Source organism: Gorilla gorilla, chromosome 17, assembly GCF_029281585.2.
Source record: "Gorilla gorilla gorilla isolate KB3781 chromosome 17, NHGRI_mGorGor1-v2.1_pri, whole genome shotgun sequence".
NCBI classification, from domain to species: Eukaryota; Metazoa; Chordata; class Mammalia; order Primates; family Hominidae; genus Gorilla; species Gorilla gorilla.
In genome coordinates, this window is record NC_073241.2 from 60,554,468 (window position 1) to 60,578,839 (window position 24,372).

Consider the following 24,372-nt stretch of genomic DNA (forward strand, 5'->3'; position numbering starts at 1 on the left):
TTAGCTGGGTGTGGTGGCTCACACCTGTAGACCCAGCTACTCAGGAGGCTGAGGCATGAGAATTGCTTGTTCTGGGAGACAGAGTTTGCAGTGAGCTGAGATCATGCTACTGTGCTCCAGCCCGGGCAAGAGAGCTAGATGCATCTCAAAAAAAAAAAAAAGACATAATATAATATAACCTGACAAAATATATCATAATTTTCTACAGTTCCTATTTAAATTTTCCCAGATATTGGATATCCCAAAATTACTTCCATAGCTCTTTTGTCCAAACCAAAAATCCACTTACCAATCAGACGTTGCTGTGACTGCTATATATGAAAAAGAAAAGTATCTTTTAATCTAAAATGCAGGCCCCATCTCCCAGATGTATGTGGGTGTGACATTGACTCTTTGAGGAATAGTTTAACTTTAAACAATGTGAACAAGATCTACAATCAATATATCTCATGGTAATATTAATACAGTATAGAGGCAAACAGAAAATTTTTATTTATATAATGCCTAACATATTTACTTCAATTTCTCCTCCAGTTTTAAGTTTTTCATCTTTCACCTATTTTTTAAACAATTTGTAGAGTTCATTAGGATAATTTAGACACATATAAAACTAGAGGTTCACATATAACATTAAAACACAGTTAACAATAATTTGTTGTATATTTCAATATAGCTACAAGAGAAGAATTTCCCAACACAAAAAATAAACGTTTAAGGTGACGGATGTCACAGTTGCCCTGATTTAATCATTATAACATTGCACAGGTATGCAAACATCACATGCACCCCAAAAATATGTACAGCTATTATATATCAATTTAAAAATACTTTATTGCTAAAAGGAAAAAAAAGCACATTCCAAAGAATTTCTCTGAAATGTGAGTCCATGCTATGGATGCTATGTAAATGAAGGTGGATAAAACGGTTACTGTTATTAGGCTTGAGAACTTCTAGATCAATAAAATGTGTTACCTTTAGTTAAATATGCGGATTATTTTTTCAAAATTATTTTTTTAGAGGCTGATTATTTTGTTTTCTTAAAGGGTATTGCAATATTTCAAGCTAACAACAAATGTAGAAATGCAAACACTTAAGTTACATTCTGGAGTTTTCAATGCCTTGTGAAAAAGAGGAAAATCCTCTTCTCCAGAGAATTTTAGTCCCTATGGAAACCTTTGTCAGCTCACCAGGGAAACTCCAGACAGAAAAATCACCCCAAATTTCACAAAGTTTTTATGAAATGAGAACTGTTGCTATGTACGAGCAGGTACACATACTAAACAATGTTCAGAGTAAAGAAAAGGAGTTCACTGAGATGGGAGAGGAGAAGCAACAGTGTGATGTGAGGTTACAGATGAGGTTGCTGGAAGAAAGAATTGAAAACAATGTGAATACGGAAATGAAATGGTTTGTGTTGCCTATGTTTTAAAGTATCTTAACTCATTGGCATTAGGAAGGAGGACCACTAAGTCAGGAAAAGGGACAGGACCAACTGAGATAAGAGTACATGAAGGAAAACTAATTAAATGTGCTCATTGAAAGCCGGAACAATGGTGGGGTTCTCAATTAAGAAAAGGCATAGGGTAGATTGAGAGAGCTGAGTTTGTAAAAACCAGAAGTTAAGGCTTGGAGTAAGAGAGAAGATAGACAACAAAAGCAATGATGTCTGCACTGTCCAATATGGTAGCCACTAGCCACATGTGGTTATTTAAATTTAAATTAAGCAAACTTAAATATTCTCTTCCTTAGTCATAATAACCATATTTTAAATCCTCAATAGTCACATATTATAAGGGGCTACCATATCTGACAGCATAGATAGAGAACATGTTCGTATTGCAGAAAGTTCTACTGGATAGCACTGTTCTGAGGACATTAAAATGAGTAAGAAAGAGAAAAAGGCAGGGAAGGAGGCAAAGGAGAGAAAGTGATTAACAAATTCCCTCTCCCACTGTGTTTAACATCGTATTGGCTCTCATGTAACTGCCAAGACAGACGCTGCTCTGCAGTATTGGAGTTCTATCACACCTCCTCTCCAGAAAGATGTTTGAGAGATTGCTGCCTTATGAATCCCCTAGTCATATAGGATTGTTGGAGCAAGGCATTGAGTTAGGGGTGGAGCCAGGGTTAGGTTTAAGGAAAGGTAATTTAATGGATGAAGGAGGCCCCCATGCATGCCCTAGCATCATGCCCAGAATCCAAGATGCATAAAACATTGACTCGCCTCTGGAAAGCTGCAAGAGTAGGTGCAGTTGTCTCTGGTGCCCAGTGAGTCTTCTGTTATTCATGGTCAGACAACGTGATACTAATATATTGCTCAGACTAAGTCATAGGTTAATACAGTCTATTTTATTTGACATTTCTCATTAGAGAAAATTGGCCAGCTCATCTTTCTAAATTTTATTTATTTACATCTGCTATTTACAATCATAAACATTCTTATTCACTGCAAATAAACATGGGCAGCCTATCTCCTCCCCTCCACACTGTATGATGGATAATATGGAAATTCAAACCACACATCTTCTTTGCCACAAATCTGTAGTGAAATGACAGCCTTCTATAGACCCTCTGACCCTCAGAGATTTTCTTCCTTTTGGAGACATTCTGAGTATCTTTTTGACCATAATCAACATCTTATCAGGTAGGTCTCTTGTTCCAAGTAGCCGTTTCAAACTCTGAGGGCATCCAGTGTCTATGAGCTTCCTGCCACTCACAATATTTATACTAGACGTTGCCAGGGGAAGAGAAGAGAGTCCAAAAATATGTCCAAATGCTGCCCTGTGAAGGTTGCTATTTATTTTCACAAACCTCAGGGCTGCATTCAGTTTCCCATCTACCTGTGTAGGCAGCCATTTCTTCAGTGTATTCCCTATGTTCTAATTGGCTCACCGTACAGATTCTTGGCTCTGTGCTTAGGAATTGTCATTGACTTTTAACCCACCTCACCTGCTGAGCAGCTTTCTGTGTTTCCATTAGTATTTCAGGCACCGAATCTCATTTTCAAAGTTATGATCAGGATTTTAATTGGTGGTTCTCACTATTCACCCTTTAGTTTAGTAATATTTAAATTTTTATTTTGTTGCATTTAAAAAAGAATCATAAAGAAAGAAAAATAATTAGGGAGAGAAAATAATTTCTTTAGAGGGAAAATGGAGGATTCCTTAGACTGAAAGCTGGTCAGTTAATGGGAATTGTGACTTATGCAGAGGATCTAATAACTGTAAGTATCATGGGTTTACTTGTTTGAATTAATAACTTTAAAAAATCTCAGTCTTGCATTAGCATATTTTCTGTCTCTTAACAACTGAAAATAACTGAAACTTTCCCAACATCTACTAAAATGGAAAGTTTGTAATTTTCTACTATGACCTGAGGGTTTGGCCACAAACAGATAATGGAATGAATAAGATGAGCATTCAAGTTATACCTGCCTGTTTAATATGGGGAGAAACTAAACCACCTATAAAGAAAGCATGGGGTGAGAAGCCCCCATCACCTGTATAACCCTCGGTATTTCTGTTCACTTTAAGAGCCTGCCACTGAAAACATTCAGTAAAGGAGTGAATCTTCCTTGCCCCATCAAGAGTCGCTTTTCAGCTGGAAGAAGGGTGTGTCCCCAAGTTTTTACCTGGGAGCAATGATGATCTTGTCAAGCATTTCAGTGAGACCAGCCCAAGTTTTTAGGGTGGGGATCCAGACTGGTTATACGTACCTTCAGTCCTTCTCCCAGAGGAAGGCAGAAACACCTCAAAGCCTGCATGTAAGAACATCTACTGAGAAATTGTTTTAATCAGACACCAGCTGAGTGGGAGAAAGAAAAAGAACAGAGAAGAACAAACAAAACTCCCTTGGTCTTGGATGTAAGAGAATCCAGCAGAGATGGACTGGAGTTTCTTCAGAGTAGTTGCAGTGCTGTTCATTTTTCTGGTGAGTGGATTCTGGTAAAAGTCCTTCATAATCGTGCTCATTGTAAACAAGTGAAAACTTTTTAGAAAATGTTAGTGGGCATTATTTCTAACCTGAACCCATTGAAAATGTATATTAATGACAAGACGATTTTATGAACTAGATTTTTCAATAGCGTTTCTCTCTTTAATTGAAGACTCAAGATCATGTTAATGCCTCAGTGTCAACTCATTGTATTACATCTCTGACATCGAAGTCATTGCTAAGTCATGCTGGGAAAAGACTGAATTTAAGAAATTCCTATCGCTAGTTAGTAGCACTTTGTGGTTCAAAATCTCTTCTGCAAGAGGGCTTTTAAACTAAATATCACAAGTGTGTCTGGATTTTTAACCTATTTTTTTTTATTTTTTTGTATGTTTGGTGGTGGAATTACTCTAATTTTTAAAACATAAAAATAGCACCACATAATTTAAAATCGTAGCAGTTTGTGGCTGGTCTTGCTATCCAAATAAAGTCATCAGTTGCATATTTGGTTAGAATCTGTATCACTACTATAAAAAGCCCCGCACTATTTAACTATGATTTTATTTAAAACATTTTTAATTTCAAAAAATGGCAGTACAGGAGGTTTATAAATGACATATTAAGTGAAGAAGTGGCTATAATTAAAGAGTAAGTATAATTATTATTACACTCGATCTTACTACTGGAATGTCAGTGATGACTATGATATAAAAGTTGTGCGCTTGATGGTCTGACGAATGTAATGAAATACTTTATCATTGCCCCCTTACATGTAATTAGTTTTCTTGCTGTAGAGATAATACTAAGTGCACCACTAATGTATTATGTCAATTTCACTTTCAGTGAAAATTTGAAAATTGTAATCTCTCTCACAGTAAGGTTAATGTAATTCAAAAAGGCAGGTGCCAAGTAAATTGACCTCCAGCTTGGCAGGATGTATAGTGCTGTGGTTCACATTTGTTTCTACTTGCTTAATTTTTGAACTGGAATGTTGGGTTGGTTGGTATAATAAGTTGGATCTTTGATTCAAAGTATGCTGGTTGGTTTGAATTCAGTTTTATTAACTAAGGCGGGACATAATCAGTGGATTTAGTTATAAATTAGCATCAGTAAGCTGGTGGCTTTGGTTCCAAGCTTTCCTTCAAACATTAGTCCTATCCCATGCTCTTTTCAGTGGATATTTAGGATCAGTTGATTTCATTACTTAGGATTTGGTAGGGATCACTGAGCATTATACAGTATGTCATTTGAAATGTGAGAGTTTCATATTGTCAGTAATCAAGCACTTTTACTTAAAATTTCAAATAAATTTGATCCATTAAGAGCTATTATAGTTTTAGTTGACCAGCTTGTTCAGATAGGTGTACACTTTCACAGAATCTCTAAGATGTGCCTTATTTCTTGATTTATTTATTTCAAATTAATTATAGCATATCAAATTTCTTTAAACAGCCACTTCCTATTTAGTCATTCTTCAATAAAATGTATCATCATCAAAATCATATATCTTTATGGAACTTTCTCTAGCTGTGCCTAGATTGTTTTTTTGTTGGTTTATGGGGGTTTTTTTGGGAATGGGGGAAGAGGAGGTTACCTTATTTTATATTAAAATTAATCACAAGTCTCCCACATGCCTTATGAAAATTTTTTCTCAAAGAACTTACACTATAATGAATTACAATGTTTCATTTTCACGTTGACATCATAGGTTTTTTTGGAAAACATTTCACTTTCTAAGGTTTGGAAGATCAAAATTTATTTTAAGTACAGATTTTACCACATGGGATAATTTTGGTAATGGTGCTTTGGAATTTCGTAATCTGTATTTTTCTTTAAAATACTTTTTTTCTTCATAAAACAACCACCACTATAGCAAATTCTTTCAGTTATCTTTCTCCTAGTCTCATTATAAATGCATGCTTTTACCAAAAAATGAAAAAAAATCTATGTAAAGTCTTTATATTCGTCTCTACTCAAAGTCAATAAGCGGGAACCTGCATTAGGAAGTGTATTTGTGCAATTGTTAAGGCCTTTAAGATATTTAAATTGGTAGTGTCTTTTAAGCAAATCTACCTGAGAACTGGGTAACTATTTGTTTGCAAGCATACTGTGTATTCAGCTCAATGCATCTGAAGGTTGTCAACCTTGTTCAAATGAGTGGGTTGAATCAGGGAGAACAAAGCTGGAGGAGCTGCTCTTACAGCAATCAAGATTGCTCTATGGCTATTCTATTGTTCTGACAAGTCTCCTGGACAGACAAGAGATTACACCTGCTATAACACTGCAAGTCAAACACATTTTGTTAATTCTGCGTCTATTTTGCTTTCTTCTTTTTGTTTCCATATAATCAGTGTATGGAGTAGAGAAAGGAGTTAGAATGTATTTTCTCTAGGCCTGAGAACAATGTTTCCTATGCACCAAATAAAAGAAATCTATGTGCATGTATATGACAATGGTAAAAAGTACAGCATGGTCACTGTGGGAAAGCAAAATAGAGCCAGCGGGATCTCTATGGTTTTAATGATTTCTGAAAATTACTTGCAACTTTGCCAGGTCCAATTAGTCCATTTAAGTCAATACAAATCTGAAGATGTCTTCTTTTAAAAAAGGTAAATTTCTGCAGCTCAAGCTCAAAGAACGGAGAAAATGACTTTTATCTATGACCATGAATGATCTGATTATTTTGGTTCATTATAGTAACCATTTTCCCCCTCTTTCTATGGGTTAATATTTCATTTTGAAACAAACAAACAAAAAAAAACCCAACCCTCTGACCACCTGATAAACTAACTCCACAGTTTGAACTGAACTGAAATTCTGTAAAATATGAGCAGGAGTTTTTAAGAGTACTTTCATCACTCAGGCTAAAATACACAGAAAATAATACACATTTCATTACATAGTTCCTAAACTTACTTGAAGACATCTTAAGTCCCCAAAATTCTGTTCACAGATGCCTAAAGCAAGAGAAGAACTAACAAACTAGTACAGACCAAACAGAAGACAAGCAAAAGAGAGAGCTCTTTGTGCTTTCTTGAGCGTATATTATAGTGATATGTAGTATAGAGATCAGTGTTTCAGTAAAATATTTTATAGAAAATGGAAGGAATATTTCTGTTCACGTATTCAGTGAAACTTACAAATTGCATTCAAGTGTCATCATTAACAGTTATATGGTGTTCATAAAAGCTTTATTATTTCGCCGCAGATTTAGGATTAGCATCTTCTATCACCTTTACAGAAACAAGGAGTACAAATTTATCATCGCTCAATTGGTTTGAGTTGTCACAAAGTAAAAACATTTTGTCATCCCTGTTTTAGGAAAAGGGTAGAAACTAAAGCACTGAAGAATGCTGTCTTAAATCTGAAAGGCTGACCCTAGAATAAGATTCACTTATTTAACAAATCTCATCAATCTAGAAAATTATCTTATCTATACCCAGAGCACTTAATTTCTGGTAACTCTTTCTCCACAACACATTCATCAAAGACATGGTTGCTGAGTATCCCTGTGTCCTAATAGACATTGCCTAACATATCAGCAGGAAGCCTGCTGTGCCAGGCACCGCAATTAGATTTATAATGCTCCCTCAACTCAGGGAACACCCTTGCCCAGTGCTGGGTCATGCCACCCTTGCTGATTATGCTTGATATGCAAATTCCTTCAATAGACTTAGACAGATCAAATTTTTTTAAATGCCATTGGCTGCTGATCCATGCTCTTAATTGGTCTGTGAGAATAGGCCACAGTTTTTCATACTTGTCTAATGAGAAATCATATCTCTACAAATTAATGGTTGCCTGTTGCTCTCAAAACTGCAAGACTGTAAGTTATTTGAAGGCAGGTTCTGTGTCTGATTTGCCTTTGTATCCCTTATAGTGCCTAGCACCAGTGCAAGATTGCTCAAAAGATGTCTAATCACACACAGCAGAGGTACCACAAGGAAGTTTTTGGATAGTTTATACAGCTCTTCCCCCACACACTCCAAAAAATTATCACGCTATTAAACATAGAAATAATAATACTGGATTTCCCCAACATTTTAATGGTGTAGTATTAAATTCATTTTACATTTCACCTGAGACTTACTATAATATTTTCAGGCCTTTAAAAGTCTTAATCTGGTGTTGGATCCACATAATACACATTCAGTATGTACTTGTAAAATACACAAACGAAAAGAATAAATTAGAGAATTCAACCCATTAAGGTGCTGTCAACCTCAGACTGATACCCTTTGTCAGAGCAGTACAAAGGAAAGATAAGAGGAGGTTTTTAAATAAAGCAAATTGTGATATTTTAGCTTTGTTTCAAGCGTATCCTTGAGATGTATATAAAAGTTAACAATTACATTAGAATTGAATGCTTAACAAAAACGTAACAATTATGTTAGAATTCAACGCTTAGCAAAAAGTGACTTGGAAGACCATCTCACAATTATTAAATGCAAGAGATTTTTTAAATAAAAATAGCTTGTTACTCTCAAACCCATTTTTATTATGTGCAAGGAAGCATGAACTTCAATATTAAAAAGGAAAACATTAAAAATTACTGTAATTGGGGATTTATTAAAATTAGCCTGCGATTTTGTCTCCTGTAGCTTTTAAAAAGTACATAAATGGATTGGTTCCTAAAACAGAAATGAAGGGAAAACTCATTGAGGATGTATTTCAGGTGAATTATTTACTGTTTTCATAGAATTTTAGGACTAGAGGGGACTTTAGTCTCATATACAGCTGAGGAAACTGAGCACAGATTGATTTAATGACTTACCCCAATGTCCCTATCCACTGGGCAAAACAGCTGAGATATGCTCAGTCAGCCTGATAACCCCTGTGTTCATCTCTAGGTAAATCTCCATCACAGCCTCCATAGCACAGACTCCAAACTCATTTGGGAATCCAAACTTCTCCCCTAATTGTCAGAAAATAACCTCACCCTTACTCCAGGGACAAGGTCTAGGTCATTTAGGAGAGTGTCCTCCAATTTCCCTTCCCCAGTTTATTGATTTTAATCTCCATCCACCTCACCCTTACTCCAGGGACAAAGTCTAGGTCATTTAGTACAATGTCTTCCAATTTCCCTTTCCTAATTGATCGATTTTAATCTCTATCTTTCCTTGCCTTTGTCTTTGAGATCCTTTCTTTTTCTGCCCATTCTCTCCTGCTCTCCCCATCACAACACTTCTATGAGAATCTTCCTGCTGAACATCTCTTCTTTTAAATCAAAATCTCCTCCTAGCTTCTATCTTAACTTTCAAAAATCCTTAGGTTACCCTCTCTCAAAAAAATGCTACTATCTTGTCCCTCTGTTCCCTTTTATCACCAATATCTTGAAAAAGTGACCATCTTTATGTCCTCCTCTCCTCCTCTCATTTCCTAATCCCTTGCTGTCAAGCAAGTGCATGTTCCATCCAGCTAAAAATATTCTCGTGAAGGTCCCTCAGAACCTCAGGATTTCCTCAGAATTCACTCTGCTCAACTTTTTTACCTCATCTCTTTCAACCCCATCTGTCTTTCCGTTTTCCTTTTCCTCTGACCTCCATTATAATGCATTATATTTTCCTATTGTTTCTTTCGCCATTCCTTCTCTCTTTCGCCACTCCTTCTCTCCTTCCTTTTTTTTTTTTTTTTCTTTTTTTGAGACAAAGTCTTGCTCTGTCCCCAGGAGTGCAGTGGTGCAATCTCGGCTCACTGCAACCTCCGCCTCCCGGGTTCAATTGATTCTCCTGCCTCAGCCTCCCAAGTAGCTGGGACTACAGGCACGCACCACGACGCCCAGCTAATTTTTGTATTTTTATTGGAGACGGGGTTTCACCATGTTGGCCAGGATGGTCTCAATCTCCTGACCTCGTGATCCACCCGCCTCGGCCTCCCAAAGTGCTGGGATTACAGGTGTGAGCCACAGCGCCCGGCCCTCTCCTTCCTTTTTTTTTGTTTGTTTGTTTGTTGTCGTTGTTCCTAGTGCTATAAATGTAGGAATTCTTCTAGTTTTATCCTCAATTGCAGGCTGACTCTTGACTGTATCCTCTACTTTAGAAATTTCAAATTCTCACGATTTCAACTATCCTGCCTGAGCAGATCTACCTCAAATCTACATATCCAGCTTGAACTTTTGCTCAAGTTTTGATCCATGTTTCCAATTGCTGATCATCTTCACCAAGGCATTATCTGGCATCTCAAACTCAATGTGTTCTAATCTGCTAAATTCTATTACTGTCTTGTTCCCAATCCCACAGTTTAAAACTGCCATCCCCTGAGCTTCCTCCCTTTCTTGAACACCCCCATCCCATTTGTTCTCAAGCCCTGCCAATGCTATGCTGCAGTATCCCTTGATCTTTCCCCATCCATTCCCTCTGCCTCTGCTCCAGCGTACCTCCTTCTCACCTCCAGTCTGCTTTGATACAGAGACCCTCAACTGCTCACCGTCTGTAATCACTGCCTCTTCCCACTAGTCCTACCAACTGTTGTCAGAGTAAGCTTTAAAACCACAATTTTATCATGCTTTTCTCACATCTAAATACTTCAATATTTTCCTACTGCACACAGGCATTTAATATTACAGCTGGAAAGTTACCTGTATAAAATTTAGTCTACTCTTGTCATTTTACAAGTGAGAAAACTAAAGTTCAGAGAATTGGGGAAATACGTTGAAGATTTTCCAACTCTATCAAGAGTCAGATTTCACTATTTTGCCTTTGAAAGTCCAAGAGTGACTTTGTATCAGAGTTTATTCCAGACTCTGAGCAACAGAAAATAAGCTTACACCAACCCACCACATTTTTAAGCAGACTTGGCGGTTTTTAGATTACAAATCCAATTGAGAGTCTGACTGTATGGTGAAAGCTACTTGGTCTTCTGCCCAAATTGTCTCTCATGGGAAAAAGGATGACCCAGCTTCATAAAGCTGGAAAGATTTCTTAGTCATCTGCATAGCTTTCCAAAACAAACAGCAAGCACTGACGCTCCAATGCAGTAAGGGAAGCGCAATAACAGATAACAGATGCATGCACAATTCTGTAGCTATGAAGAAATGGCTTTCAAACACACAAATAAGGTATGCCCATCTCCCATCCCACACTCACAAACAAGAGAGAGGGAAAAGTGTTCATAAATTCACAGGCAGCAAGGAGCATGCATTTACATGAACACCATTTCATCATTTCAGTTCTGCACCCAAGATGGGCTCTACAGATAACATTTCAGTTACATGTTTTAAAATTTGGGCCATTTGCTTTTCTTTTTTTTTTTCTTCATGCTGTATTCCTATTGTCGTATGTAAATATCACCAATCACAAGGATAATAGGTTAGTTTAAAATCAGAATTTTTTGAGTTCTTGAAGTTGCAATATAAATTCTTTGTAGCATGCTTTTCTTAGTAGTAATTTACTTGAGGGAATAGGCTATCTCATATTTTATTGTAAAACCCACAGCTCAAGTGAAAATTTATGCTAAATTGTATTGAATTATATTTAGCCATAGGTTAATATCCAAGACTCAATTTCCTGTTCTGTAAAATGGAGATAGTATTAGTGGTGACCACATGTATTTGTTGTAAAGATTAAGTGCATAGATTTACATAAATACATAACCTAATACCTAGCTATTATTTAACAAATTATAAGAGTAATAACGATCATAATTATTAATATTAGATACACAATGGATATGTAATTCTCATAATAAAAACATTATCTTTTTATACTTCTCATATTGATCATAAATACTTATTTTCTGAATTATCTATTGTGGCAATTTTTTTAAAGTAGATACTTAGAGACATTAAGTTCATATTTTCTTTAATGCTACAATTAAAATTAACTATAAAAAGAACTTTTTTATATTTTTTAATTACTACTGTTAGTATTTTTAAATGTAAACTATAATTTTCTTATATCAGTTATACAAATAAAGTTTTCATACTTTGCAATTCTGAATAAATTCAATTAAAAGTTAAAAATTTCTTATTTAGGGAGAAATACAAGTACAAAATAATAGTAATAAAAAGAAGAGTAAATTGAAAGGTAAAAACAAAAATTCTTAGCATCATCATCAGACCCAAGACATAAACCAAATCCACCTGCTATTTGGCTGATAAAATAATTTTAATGACTCACAAGCCTATGATTTCATGTTGTTTTTAAGGTAACTGGATAATTTAAATTTTAAAGCATTTAATTAAAAAATAACTAGTGTGATTATCTTATTTTTTACAGGTGGTGGTAGAAGTTAACAGTGAATTCCGAATCCAGGTAATATATAACAAATCCATTTTTCCAAATTTTTAAACAAGAAAATAATTTGAGAATAACAATATATTTTCTGAAGAAAATGTATTCTCATAAGTAAAGTTCATATAATGCTAAAATTAATAGATTACCAAAATTACCAATTTTCCCAATTAAACATCCTCTATTTCTGAGATTATACCCTCTTCCAAAAATCTCAGTGGAATTTGAATTATGAATTCAAATTAATATATACCATTTCTTTATTGCTGTCATTTAAGGTAAGAGATTATAACACTAAAAATGGCACCATCAAATGGCATTCAATCCGAAGGCAGAAACGTGAATGGATCAAGTTCGCAGCAGCCTGTCGTGAAGGTGAAGACAACTCAAAGAGGAACCCAATCGCCAAAGTAGGTATCAACTCCAAAGCATAACATTGAAAATCAGAATGGATGAAGTTTCAAAAGAAACTGTCTGCTAAATATTTCATGAACATGTCTCACCGAGAAGCTACGATACAGAACAGAACTATAGTCATCTAGATGATGAAAACTGAAACTCATAAGGAGAAATTAAGAAATGCAGGTGCTCAGAGAAACAGGCAAACGTTGACTCACCTCGTTGGTGAAATGCATACACATGATCATGTGCTATCCCAAACTCCAGATGAAAAAAGATCATTATTTTAATAAAGAATTTGGCTTTCAGCACATTCAAAGGAATTACTTCAATGTGTGCTCTTTTTGCCTCACAATGTATTAGAATTGAATTCCTACTTTTTTGTTTGTTTGTTAACATTCACAAGGTGCCCTCTCTCATACCCCTTTTCTATTCATTTTTCCATATCTTCCTTTCTACATACACACACACTCAGAAACACCCCCCACAAATTCATGAACATACAGATGTACACGTCCACGGATACACACACGAATATACACATTCATCCACACAGACACTCACAAATACTCCCCACTAGGATTTGTTTACAGCCAAACAATATTTTATTTCAAAGAAAGAGTTCTGGTTTCTATAACCATTTATTCGCGTGGTCTCCTTCCTTTTCTGGTAATACACCCTTCCCATTTTCAGAATTCAGAGCTTCCACTCAAACCCAGATAACTCTTGTCACCTAAATAAATCTACTTTCTTTGAAAACTTTACATTTAAAACAAATTGAAGATTAAAGTTGCATGATGACAACATTGATCAACTCCTTAAGAGGGCAAAGAGTTTCCTTCTGTAGCTCCAGTGCAAGCACAGACCCTGCAAATAATACAAGATCAAATTTTAACTGTTGAATGAATGAAGTCATGCATGATGATTGCATAGACTTAGATATAGTAGGGTGATATTTCGCATTTTTTCATGTTTGATAGAAGCAGAAACCGAATTTCTTTGATTACATTGTCAGTTACCATTGAAAATATTAGAGCTGTAATTGTTACTCTTATCTAGGAAAATAATCTCCATTGACAACATTTCCTAAATAACAAGGTCATCACATGCAACAACTCTCAGGAAAGCTGTCATATACCAAATATAGAACTCTATTTGCTCCCTCTAATATTTTTACTTGTGTTCCTTCTGCAGATTCACTCAGATTGTGCTGCAAACCAGCAAGTTACATACCGCATCTCTGGAGTAGGAATTGATCAGCCACCATATGGGATCTTTGTCATTAATCAGAAAACTGGTGAAATTAATATAACATCCATAGTTGATCGAGAGGTCACTCCTTTCTTCATTGTAAGTGGACTTCATGTCAATATATATGTTCATGCTTAAATTCTTCTCAGAAGTTCTTAATCTCAGATCATACTTAATTTGATTTCAAGAGTCTCAATATTTGGCATTTTTGGTTGTTTCTTAATTCACGAGCATCCCATGACTGAAAAGAAATGCAAAGATTAAGAGAGAAGGAAATGTTTCCCTTAAGTGTCAGCAAAAATGCTAACCTCTATACTGTCCTCATTGGCAAACTAGAGTATTTGTTTGGAAGGACAATTATCTAACTTTTTAATTTTTCCTTTTTTAAAAAATTCAGTAAAGAATGTTACCTTATTTTAAGTCTAATGTCAAGTAATGATTCTAGAGCTACTGCAGGACTGTTTTCTGAGCAAATATACTTTACTATAAATTCATATTCCTCAAGCTCACCTGAGCTCCAAATGCACCTTGAAAATGCATCCATTCTTAAGTGAATCTCGCTCCATTTTTTACAGGAGCTGTCACATAGCTTAAGTATCCTATCTCTTCAAACCCTCAACCTCATTTCCACTTTAAGCAGTTGACCTTGTGACCAACTTTATGAAAAAGGCTGAGGCCATCCATCACAAACTCCCATAATTATTTCTCACTCACCCAGTTCAGAAATGTTCTTCATTAAATCAAAAGCAGGATCAATTGTTTGCTTTTTCTCACAGCATATTGCAAGACATTTCCATGGTCCTATAATTACCACTTACTTGGAGAATCATTCCATCACCTCTGTTTTCTGTCTCCCTTCTGTTGGCTCCTTGGCTACTCCTATTTCTCTCTATCATCATGGCCAACACTTCTTAATATTAAAAATAGAAATAAAGAAAACCTATTTTGCTCCTGTTACCTCTTCTATTAAAACCCCACCAATCCGTATCCCAAAATACCTTCAAATAATAATCGATATTTGCAGTTTTCACTCACACCGCCTGCCTGTATTCCTCACACAACTTTAATTCTTTAGCCTTCAATCCCAAATCTCTATTTCTCCCTTCTGTCCCACAATGATCCCCCACAAACTTTAAAAAGGCATGCTACCCTGTTAGCTTTTCTTGGGGCACAATGCATTTTTTTACGTCTTTATTATTTTTTTAGAGACAGGGTCTCATTATATTGCCCAAGCTAGTATCATAATGCCTTTATATATGAAATATGCCATTTTGTAAAATAGTACACATTACACTTAGGGACGCTTCAAATACAAATAATAATAGTAATAATAATAATCATGATAATAATATAAACCCCCATGTAGCTACTACCTAGCTTAAGAATGCCACATTTGCTTTCCCTTAGTGACTGTAAGTAGGGCTTGTACCTATGTTCTAAGTAGACATAATAATTCTTTTAATTCGCCACAGTGCTAGCATAATGCTCAAAGTAAGAACTTAATAAATCTGTGTTTCACTGTATAATTATTTATCTTTTCTCTCCCAGATCTACTGCCGAGCTCTGAACTCAATGGGCCAAGATTTAGAGAGGCCTCTAGAGCTCAGAGTCAGGGTTTTGGATATAAATGACAACCCTCCAGTGTTTTCAATGGCTACATTTGCAGGACAAATAGAAGAAAATTCTAATGCAAGTAAGTAATGTAGTGGTTTCCAAATCACTCCTAACAGCCAGGCACCTAACTGGAGACTAAACTACGTCAAAGTACACATCATGAATGTAAGAGATAAACTATAGAAAAGATGCAGAATAGCAAGTCTTTCCTTTCAACTACGGAAGCAGCTCCAAACTGAGGGACACAAGGCGTGATTCCAAAGCAATGAGGAGGATTTTTCTCACATAACTCTCAGGCCAGCCCTGTAGAAGAGTCCTAACAAAAAATTTTAAAGGCATTTTGCACAGTGGTGGCAGAGGCATCGGGATGTGGATTTAGCCTCCCAGTCTAACTGTGTAGAAGGACAATCCCACCCTTTTCTGCTCCTACTGCGTTTTTTCCCCTTTTTTAAAGTTAGCTACTTTAAAATCTCTTATAGAAATCACTTCCACACAAAACTTCTTTTTGTGATTTAACCTTTAAGTGATAAAATTTCTTGTGAATTCCAAAAATCCCTACACTTTACTTTTATTCATTAAAATACTGTACCTATACTTTCAACTTTTAAAAGTGTTATTATAAAATGCTCATTAAATTTATGTAATATGGAAAGTAAAAGGGAACAAAAATCTGCTGTCTGCATTTCCTAGTACCGTTCTTCAGAGGTATGCACTGTGCACATGCGCTCCATAATTATGTAAACATAAATCACATGTTTTTTTAACATAAATGGTATCATCTGTTACATGCTAATCCACAACATTAATTTTTATATAAATATATTTTGAACATATTTCCATATCAGGACACGTAGATTGTTTCACTGCTTTCAATAGTTGCATGGAATTTAATTATATAAATTATATAAGTATATATAAATGTTAATTATCTAGTGAAAACATTTTAAAGGTTATGCTACAATGAATACAGGTGGGGGATGACAGATGCCGTGAAGCATTTGTAGGAAAATTGTATTTAAAATGGAGTTGGAGAGTAGAGAACAATTCCAAAGTTATGAATGAGCACTGGCAGTTTTCCACATTCTCCAATAATCTAATAATCTTCATCAAAACTACTTATAAAATTAATGAAAAAGATAAGAGACAGGACAATATGTGTAGTTAAGCAAGCATTTCTTTAGATCTACTAATTACCTTGAACTTGACGAAGGATCACCCAAAACAAAACAGTAATAATGTATATTTATCAAATGTGCATTATTCATTAGGAACTTTATATAGTTTTCTCTTATTAATGATTTAATTCTCACATGAATTCAGTAAGGATGGCAGTAATATCATCCCCATTTATAGATATAAAAATTGAGGCCAAGATCTTATAGCTAGAAAGTGTTGAGAAAGTTGGGAAAATGTTGGTCTGGCCTTATTATCATTTTGTTTCGCCACAGCATCCTTTAAAAAAGAAGAAAATATGCTAGAAGAAGAAATAGAAAGCCAGAATAACACATTTCCTTTGTTTCCCAGTTATCATCAATGTCTAGATTCCTAGTAAAATGTGATCTTCTTGTTAGGCAAAGATATAGAAAAGAGCCAAGATATCCATATGTTGAAGGAGTAGAAAGGGAAGACAGTGAAGTCCACATCATAAGGATCAACTAACTCTAACACTTTTTTGGAAAGGTGATATACTCTACTGTAACAAAAATGTAAATCGCCCATTTGCAATCAATTTTCCTTAATTTCTAGATACACTGGTGATGATACTCAATGCTACTGACGCAGATGAACCAAACAATTTGAACTCAAAAATAGCCTTCAAGATTATAAGACAAGAACCTTCAGATTCACCAATGTTTATTATCAACAGAAATACTGGAGAAATTCGAACGATGAATAATTTTCTGGACAGAGAGGTAATTCTTTTTCTTTATGTGGGTTTTTGGTCTCAAAGGAACTGATTCTAAAAGCAAGGATACTGAAGAGACAAAGAGATGAAGAAAATGATGGTTTAAATTTTTACTTGTATAACTTTTTCACATAATTCTTTCATGTAAGAAATATTTTTTAAATGAAAAAGGGAGGATTTTTCAATTACATTTTGTACTATTTTTCATATAATTAATTAATTAAAATTTGCTTCAATTTAAGAAAACTATATTGTGAAAGTACATGAAAATATGCCTAAGGTAGAATCTAAGGTAGAATCAAAAGCTCCATTTCTCTAAAAAGTGTGTTCTATAATAAAATGAATTTAGGAATGACTTACTATATGTCCACGTTTTGGTGAGTTACAATGCATGTGAGTATGCTGGAGGCTCCAGGAATATTGATACACTAAGTTCTCTTCCTTTAACCTAGCATATCTAAGCTCCATTGACAACAGAATTCTTGTTTTTCCTATGTAACATCTATTGATAGCTCATCCATTCATTTACTTTGGGAAATGAAGCACAGGATAAGAATGATGGATAAGAATTAAATGACAGACTGACCAATCTTTTTATTTACAAATAAGAAAATAACTAGTGATGTTAACAGAGTAAAATCAGCATTATGAGGTTTCTAGCATGCCTTGTGATTTTATGATTTAGTTTTAAAATATGTGCTTTTTCATTATTTAAAAAAAATTGTCTTGTAATAGAATGTTGCTGACCTAAATGTACATTAGGAGCATAAGTGAGGAAGCTTTATTTTCTGATGGTATTCAATTAATTTTGTTTTGATTATTAAAAATGACAATCTTCTTGCTGATGACTTTTAGGTTTAGGATAAATCATATTATTTTAATACTCTTTAATTATCTAAATGTTATAAGTTTCTAGGTTACCTAAGTCTCCTTTTATACATGTTTGAAAATCAACATTAGAAGAAATCGAATGTTTACACTTTTCTCTCTCAAACTGTCTTAAACAGCCCAGTGGGGTTTCTTTCATGTCAAAAGAGCTTTCGTGGTAAAGCACTGTAAGAAAGGGCTGTCAGAAGGAAAGGGACTCTGCAGCCGTTGGGAAGCCACCAGGGCAGATATTCTCAACCTGGGGTCAATGGAGAGATCTCAAGATGTCTCTATAAAACCCCCTAAATTATATCCACCATTTTGAATGAGTGTGCATTTTTGCATGAGTCAAGGAAAGCCTCCATAGATTTTACCAGCTTCTAGAAAGGTAAGCACCATTGAATAGAGTCAAGAATAGATACATCACCAATAATTCCACTGCCACAACCCACTACCTCTCAAAACACAAAGCTTTGTTATCTGTTTATATGCTTCTTGCACACTCGGGGGCTGATTATTTAGGTTATGGAATATTCATGCCATAAATTTTTGGTAAAGTTAATCTCTCTCCTTGAGATCATTCTGGTTTGTTTTACCCTTTATAAACTTTTTCAACCTCTGGACATATTATTATTAATAAGAAATGAAGCCTTTTAAAACATGTTGCATCTTTTAAATAATGCGTGGTATTATTGGGAATAATCACGTGAAACTTGTGGATTTCCCATATTCTTTGTTAACCCTACCTCTATCATAGATTTATGTAAACGTTGAGCCAACATTTCAAAGAATTTTACATAAGACAAAGTAAAGGCTGTCTACGTCAAGTGTGATATTGCCTGTAATATGTATTTTTAGCAATACGGCCAGTATGCTCTTGCTGTAAGAGGCTCTGACCGAGATGGCGGGGCAGATGGCATGTCAGCGGAATGTGAGTGCAACATTAAAATCCTCGATGTCAATGATAATATCCCTTACATGGAACAGTCTTCAGTAAGTATTTGTTCTTGGAATTAATAAATCTAAATTCACTATATTCTAAAACATATACGAACAATTCTGCTTACAGAGGCACATGTTATGTTTATTGACATACAACCCAAATGTAGACACATACCTTTTTCTTGGGTTTATGCAAGAATAAATGGAGTTAAGCAATGAAAAATGAGATGAAAACCACAGATATCTTTTCTAAATAATGAAGTTATCAACATTCCAGTATAAGCCTACTGTAGTTCTCTCTTTCACACAGTTTGTGCTAAGAATTTTCACTTCTTGTTTCAGTATACCATAGAAATTCAAGAAAATACTCTAAATTCAAATTTGCTCGAGATTAGAGTAATTGATTTGGATGAAGAGTTCTCAGCTAACTGGATGGCAGTAATTTTCTTTATCTCTGGAAATGAAGGAAATTGGTTTGAGATAGAAATGAATGAAAGAACAAATGTGGGAATTTTAAAGGTTGTTAAGGTATGGTATAATTATCCTAAATATTTTGTTTTCTTACTCTTTTTTGAAAATGTTAAGCTTAAAATAAAACGATGCTAACATTTCACAAACTTGGCTTAGTGAAAGAATAAAAATTACTGTGTTTTAAATTTATATATAACATAGAGCTTTTTAATATAGTCTTTCTGCTTATAATCATTTTAGAAAAACAGGTATTGAATTTTAACTGGAAACAGTTTGTCAATACAGTACTCCCAAATAGATCATATAAATTGAAAACACTTAAAAATATATTTTATGCTTACAACAAAGTATAATTAATCCTTAAGGTTAATGTCTTAAGAACTTTTTAAAGCATATTTAATAGGGGCTTTAAAACTGTGTCCATGTCAACATTGTAAGTCAATTATTACACATGTAGAATATTCATCATGTAAATAAAAATGTATTTATTCCTCCCGCGTGTTTTCATAAAATTTAAGTTAAATTACTATAAATGTAGAATTATCACACTTCCATCTCACTGTGGCTGCTGATCAAGGCTTATTAGGAACACAGATATACTGGAAATTTGGTCCAAGTCAACTGGTCCAGAACAACTGGATGCCGTTCTCTTATGTCCTCCCCATATTAATGGTCCACATTTACCTGCAGTAAAATTTCATCTGAGATGTGAGAAAAAAATTTGCCTCCTAGGGAGCTGATAGTCAAAGTTTCGCCCTGTGCTGCACAACTTACACAGTCAATTTTTAAAATCTACAACAGCTGTTTATGGATTGTATATGTTGCATGCAATATATAGTTTCATGGTAAAATATAATCCCTATTTAACTATTTCTTTTTTCAGAATAGGTCTGGAAAACAGACTCTCAAACAACTCTGTCTCCATAAGAATGTGTGGCTTTTTGCCTCCTGTGTCTTCTTAAAGTGTCACCATGCCTACAGCTTGTATTTAATTTGAGACAGTGTGCAGCTGCTTTAGTTTATCCCTCACAGCATCCCTGCAAATTAGGTTATATTATTTCCACATTGCAGATAAAGACATTGAGGCTTCAAGAGAGCACAGAACCTGCATAAGTTCTCATAGCTAGTAAGTAGTGCAGCCAACATTTAAACCTAGTTTTCTCCAGATATGAAGTTCACATTCTTTCCATGACACTATTTAGGATTCAATACTGGGGAAATTGGAGTCTAATCTATTTTGCCCCAAACTATTATATTACTTTAGAAAATTATTCAACCTATCTGTCCTCAATATCTCTATCTGTAAAATGGGAATGATAATTGTTTGCCCAGACATATCATATATTAAATCCTTTGTTATAGCTATATACATATATATTTTTTATGTGTGTGTAATGTATATATACTTTTGATTTTACATCCATTCTTTGAATTGCAAATAAAACCAATATTAGAACAAAGATTCAAAATTTTAGCTAAATAAGGGAGTTCAATGTGTGAAATTCTATTTTTATCTAAATTACTCTTGTGAAATTTTAGAAAAATATATTTGGTGTGTATGGGCCTAATGGCATAATTGTTTGTGGATTTTATGTGTTGTGGATATTAATATCATTTTTCATAAAGAAAATCACTACTTTATTATTTTATGAAATAAATATTTCCTAGAACATGTTGAAGAAAATAGATTTATTTATATTATATATATATTACATTATATTATCTGATTTATTCAAAGAGTCACACTTACAGATGTGAAATTTCTTCTAAATAGTTCTTATGGATAAAACCACTCAAATGATTGAAACTCTAATATATTTGACCCATACTGTGTAATAAATAGCTACTTTCTGAAAAACATAAAATGATTGAAGGTAGGATAAATTGTCTTTGCACTAAAAAATACATAAATTTGACTATCTGTATTATTTTACGTTTTTAATTTGTTTGGTGAACAATTAGAGCTCATGTCATATGTTTTCAACTTTTTAACAATGAATCTAGGGGAATTGAATTGTTTCTTACTTTATTTGCACAAATTTACATCAATTAAAGATTAAAAATTTAAGAATAGGTTGTGTATTTGTGTGCATTTGTGTTTCATAAAAGAAAGATAAGTTTTTTTTGCTATTATCAAAGGATTTCTCTTTCACCTGAAACGTTTTATTTTCTTATAATAAAACTATTTTACTCTGTATTTTCTAGCCCTTAGATTATGAAGCTATGCAGAGTCTGCAACTCAGTATTGGTGTCAGAAATAAAGCTGAATTTCATCATTCAATTATGTCTCAATATAAACTGACAGCATCTGCAATTTCTGTGACTGTGTTAAATGTAATTGAAGGCCCAGTGTTTCGTCCAGGTTCTAAGACATATGTTGTAACTGGTAATATGGGATCAAATGATAAAGTGGGAGACTTTGTAGCTACTGACCTGGACACAGGTAGACCTTCAACGACTGTTAGGTAAGAATGAGATTTTCAACTAATTTTCCTTACATATTGAACTTAAGTACATATGTTCTTTTTATAGATGATAAGTATCTGAGTTAAAATACTTTTCATTATTTTTGAAACTATCATTTAATTGTAAAAAGTACTATAAACTGTTCATTTAAAACGTTTAACTTAAGAAAACATAAAAATTCATGCAAGATGTAAGATGTTAAACTGTAAAGATGTGATATGTGAAAATAATATGTCTCAAAAGTATCGACACTCCTGTATTTCTATATCTTATTGATCAATTAGCTGATTACCACAGGCCGTGATTAGTCCCTCAGAAGAGTTTAAGGAATGATTTTCTGATTGCAAATCTGCTCAGCTTGAAATCAATTAGATTTTATTAGCTCATTTCAATTATATTCTTCACTTTATTCAGCATTTAATATTGGTCAATAACGCTGGTGTGAAAAATTAGTTATATTAAGGAAAACTATGCCATGTAATTTTTTAAAACTCTATATATGCAAATATTTCTACCAAGTCACAAAAAAATCTGTGCATGCACATGTACCTGTATTTGCTCATGTGACTGTGACAAGAAGAATGGGAGAAGCACTTTACCCATGCATTTTTTGTTGTTTGGGGGTTTTTTGTTTGTTTGTTTGTTGTTTGTTTTTTGAGACAGAGTTTCACTCTGTCACCCAGGCAGGAGTGCAGTGGCACGATCCCGGTTCACTGCCACCTCCACCTCCCGGGTTCACGCGATTCTCCTCCCTCAGCCTCCCAAGTAGCTGGGATCACAGGCACCTGCTACCACACCCAGCTATTTTTGAGTAGAGAAGGGGTTTCACCATGTTGGCCAGGTCAGACTCGAACTCCAGAGCTCAGGTGATCCACCCTCCTCGGCCTCCCAAAGTGCTGGGATTACAGGCGTGAGCCACCACACTCAGCCCACTCATGTGTTTTATAAGTTCTTTCTTGGTGTTCTCCTCACATAGTGTGAGCAGTTCTGTTAGAAGTCCTGTCACACTGTACCATGTTGCTGATGAGCGCTCTTGTACCCCACAGGAGTGAGTTCACCGAAGGCAGACCCAACCCAGAGCTTAGCAGAATGCCAGAGGGAGAGACAGAGAGAGAGAGAGAGAATTACCTAACCAGTGTTTGTTTCACAAATAGTAGATGAGAAGAAAAACACCGAAGTCAAAGATGAGAAAAGAATAGAATAGAGGCTCAAGGCAAGGCCTTAGTTTGGAATTCAAAAGAGGTCTTGTCAAGTTCCAGTGCATGTGAGAAGGAGGAGCAGAAACGGGGGAAGTTCAGGCCAAGCTGATGAAGTAACTTCTTTGTAAAAGAATAGTTTAGAATTAGGAGCAGCCTGGGAAATCCCAGGATCTGGGTCTTCTGTAATAGTTCTGCTGCTACCTAAATCAAATGAAAATGAGACTGCAAGCATCAAAGGATTATTCTGACATCCAAGTGGGCATAAAAAGACATTCCATCAGAAATGGGTGCTCAGTAATTTTTTTTTCTTAAATGTAAATCTTGATATATCCCTGAGTGGCTCCATATTGCTAAGACTGCCCTGAAAAAAAATAAAGTCTCTAGTAATTGAAAACTGTATCTAGGGATTATAATTACTCACTGAAAAAAAGATACATTTTAAATTAAAATTTCTTTTTTTAGATAGCTGACATTAATTTGTATCATTTTCTTTCAAATACAGGTATGTAATGGGAAATAATCCAGCTGACCTGCTAGCTGTTGATTCAAGAACAGGCAAACTCACTTTGAAAAATAAAGTTACCAAGGAACAGTACAATATGCTCGGAGGAAAATACCAAGGAACGATTCTCTCTATAGATGGTAAGAAATTAATTTACATTTTTATCTTTTCTAGAGAAAGCTGTATATACCTTAAGATATTAACATTTTAACTATCACATTTTGAAGTAACCCCTTTCCAACAAAAGTTGTCACACTGGGCATTATAGACTCATATCTTTAACAACTTGAGGCAGTATAATTTAGTAGCTAAGACCATGCATGAGTCCTGAAATGAGACTAGATTTGTGTCTTCTACCATCACTTACTAGCTATAGAATCTTAGAGAAGTTATTTAATCCATCTATAGCTGTTGTCTCTTTTTTAAAATGGAACAATAACAATATATGTTTAGAAGGATGTGATGATAATGATAAAAATAGCAACAAAAACAAAACAACAGGATTAGCATAGTTGAGCTGAAAGGACATGGGCTTTGATATCATATAGACTAGATTTAAACATATTTCTGTTATATACTTCCAGAATGTTT

At 34.6% G+C, this 24,372-nt stretch overlaps 1 protein-coding gene across 1 annotated transcript in view; it reads left to right on the top strand.

The window, feature by feature from the left end:
- The first annotated feature begins 2,911 nt into the window (after nucleotides 1–2,911).
- The window catches only part of DSG1 (desmoglein 1), a 35,769-nt gene continuing 14,308 nt past the window's right edge, over nucleotides 2,912–24,372 (top strand). Inside the window, exons 1-11 of the mRNA XM_004059282.4 lie at nucleotides 2,912–3,223; nucleotides 3,534–3,930; nucleotides 12,150–12,185; nucleotides 12,443–12,574; nucleotides 13,758–13,913; nucleotides 15,363–15,507; nucleotides 17,175–17,341; nucleotides 19,060–19,194; nucleotides 19,486–19,671; nucleotides 21,820–22,079; nucleotides 23,782–23,921. Coding sequence (XP_004059330.2) covers nucleotides 3,883–3,930; nucleotides 12,150–12,185; nucleotides 12,443–12,574; nucleotides 13,758–13,913; nucleotides 15,363–15,507; nucleotides 17,175–17,341; nucleotides 19,060–19,194; nucleotides 19,486–19,671; nucleotides 21,820–22,079; nucleotides 23,782–23,921 — 1,405 coding nt within the window. The 5' untranslated portion in view covers nucleotides 2,912–3,223; nucleotides 3,534–3,882. The remainder of the gene's footprint in view (nucleotides 3,224–3,533; nucleotides 3,931–12,149; nucleotides 12,186–12,442; nucleotides 12,575–13,757; nucleotides 13,914–15,362; nucleotides 15,508–17,174; nucleotides 17,342–19,059; nucleotides 19,195–19,485; nucleotides 19,672–21,819; nucleotides 22,080–23,781; nucleotides 23,922–24,372) is intronic.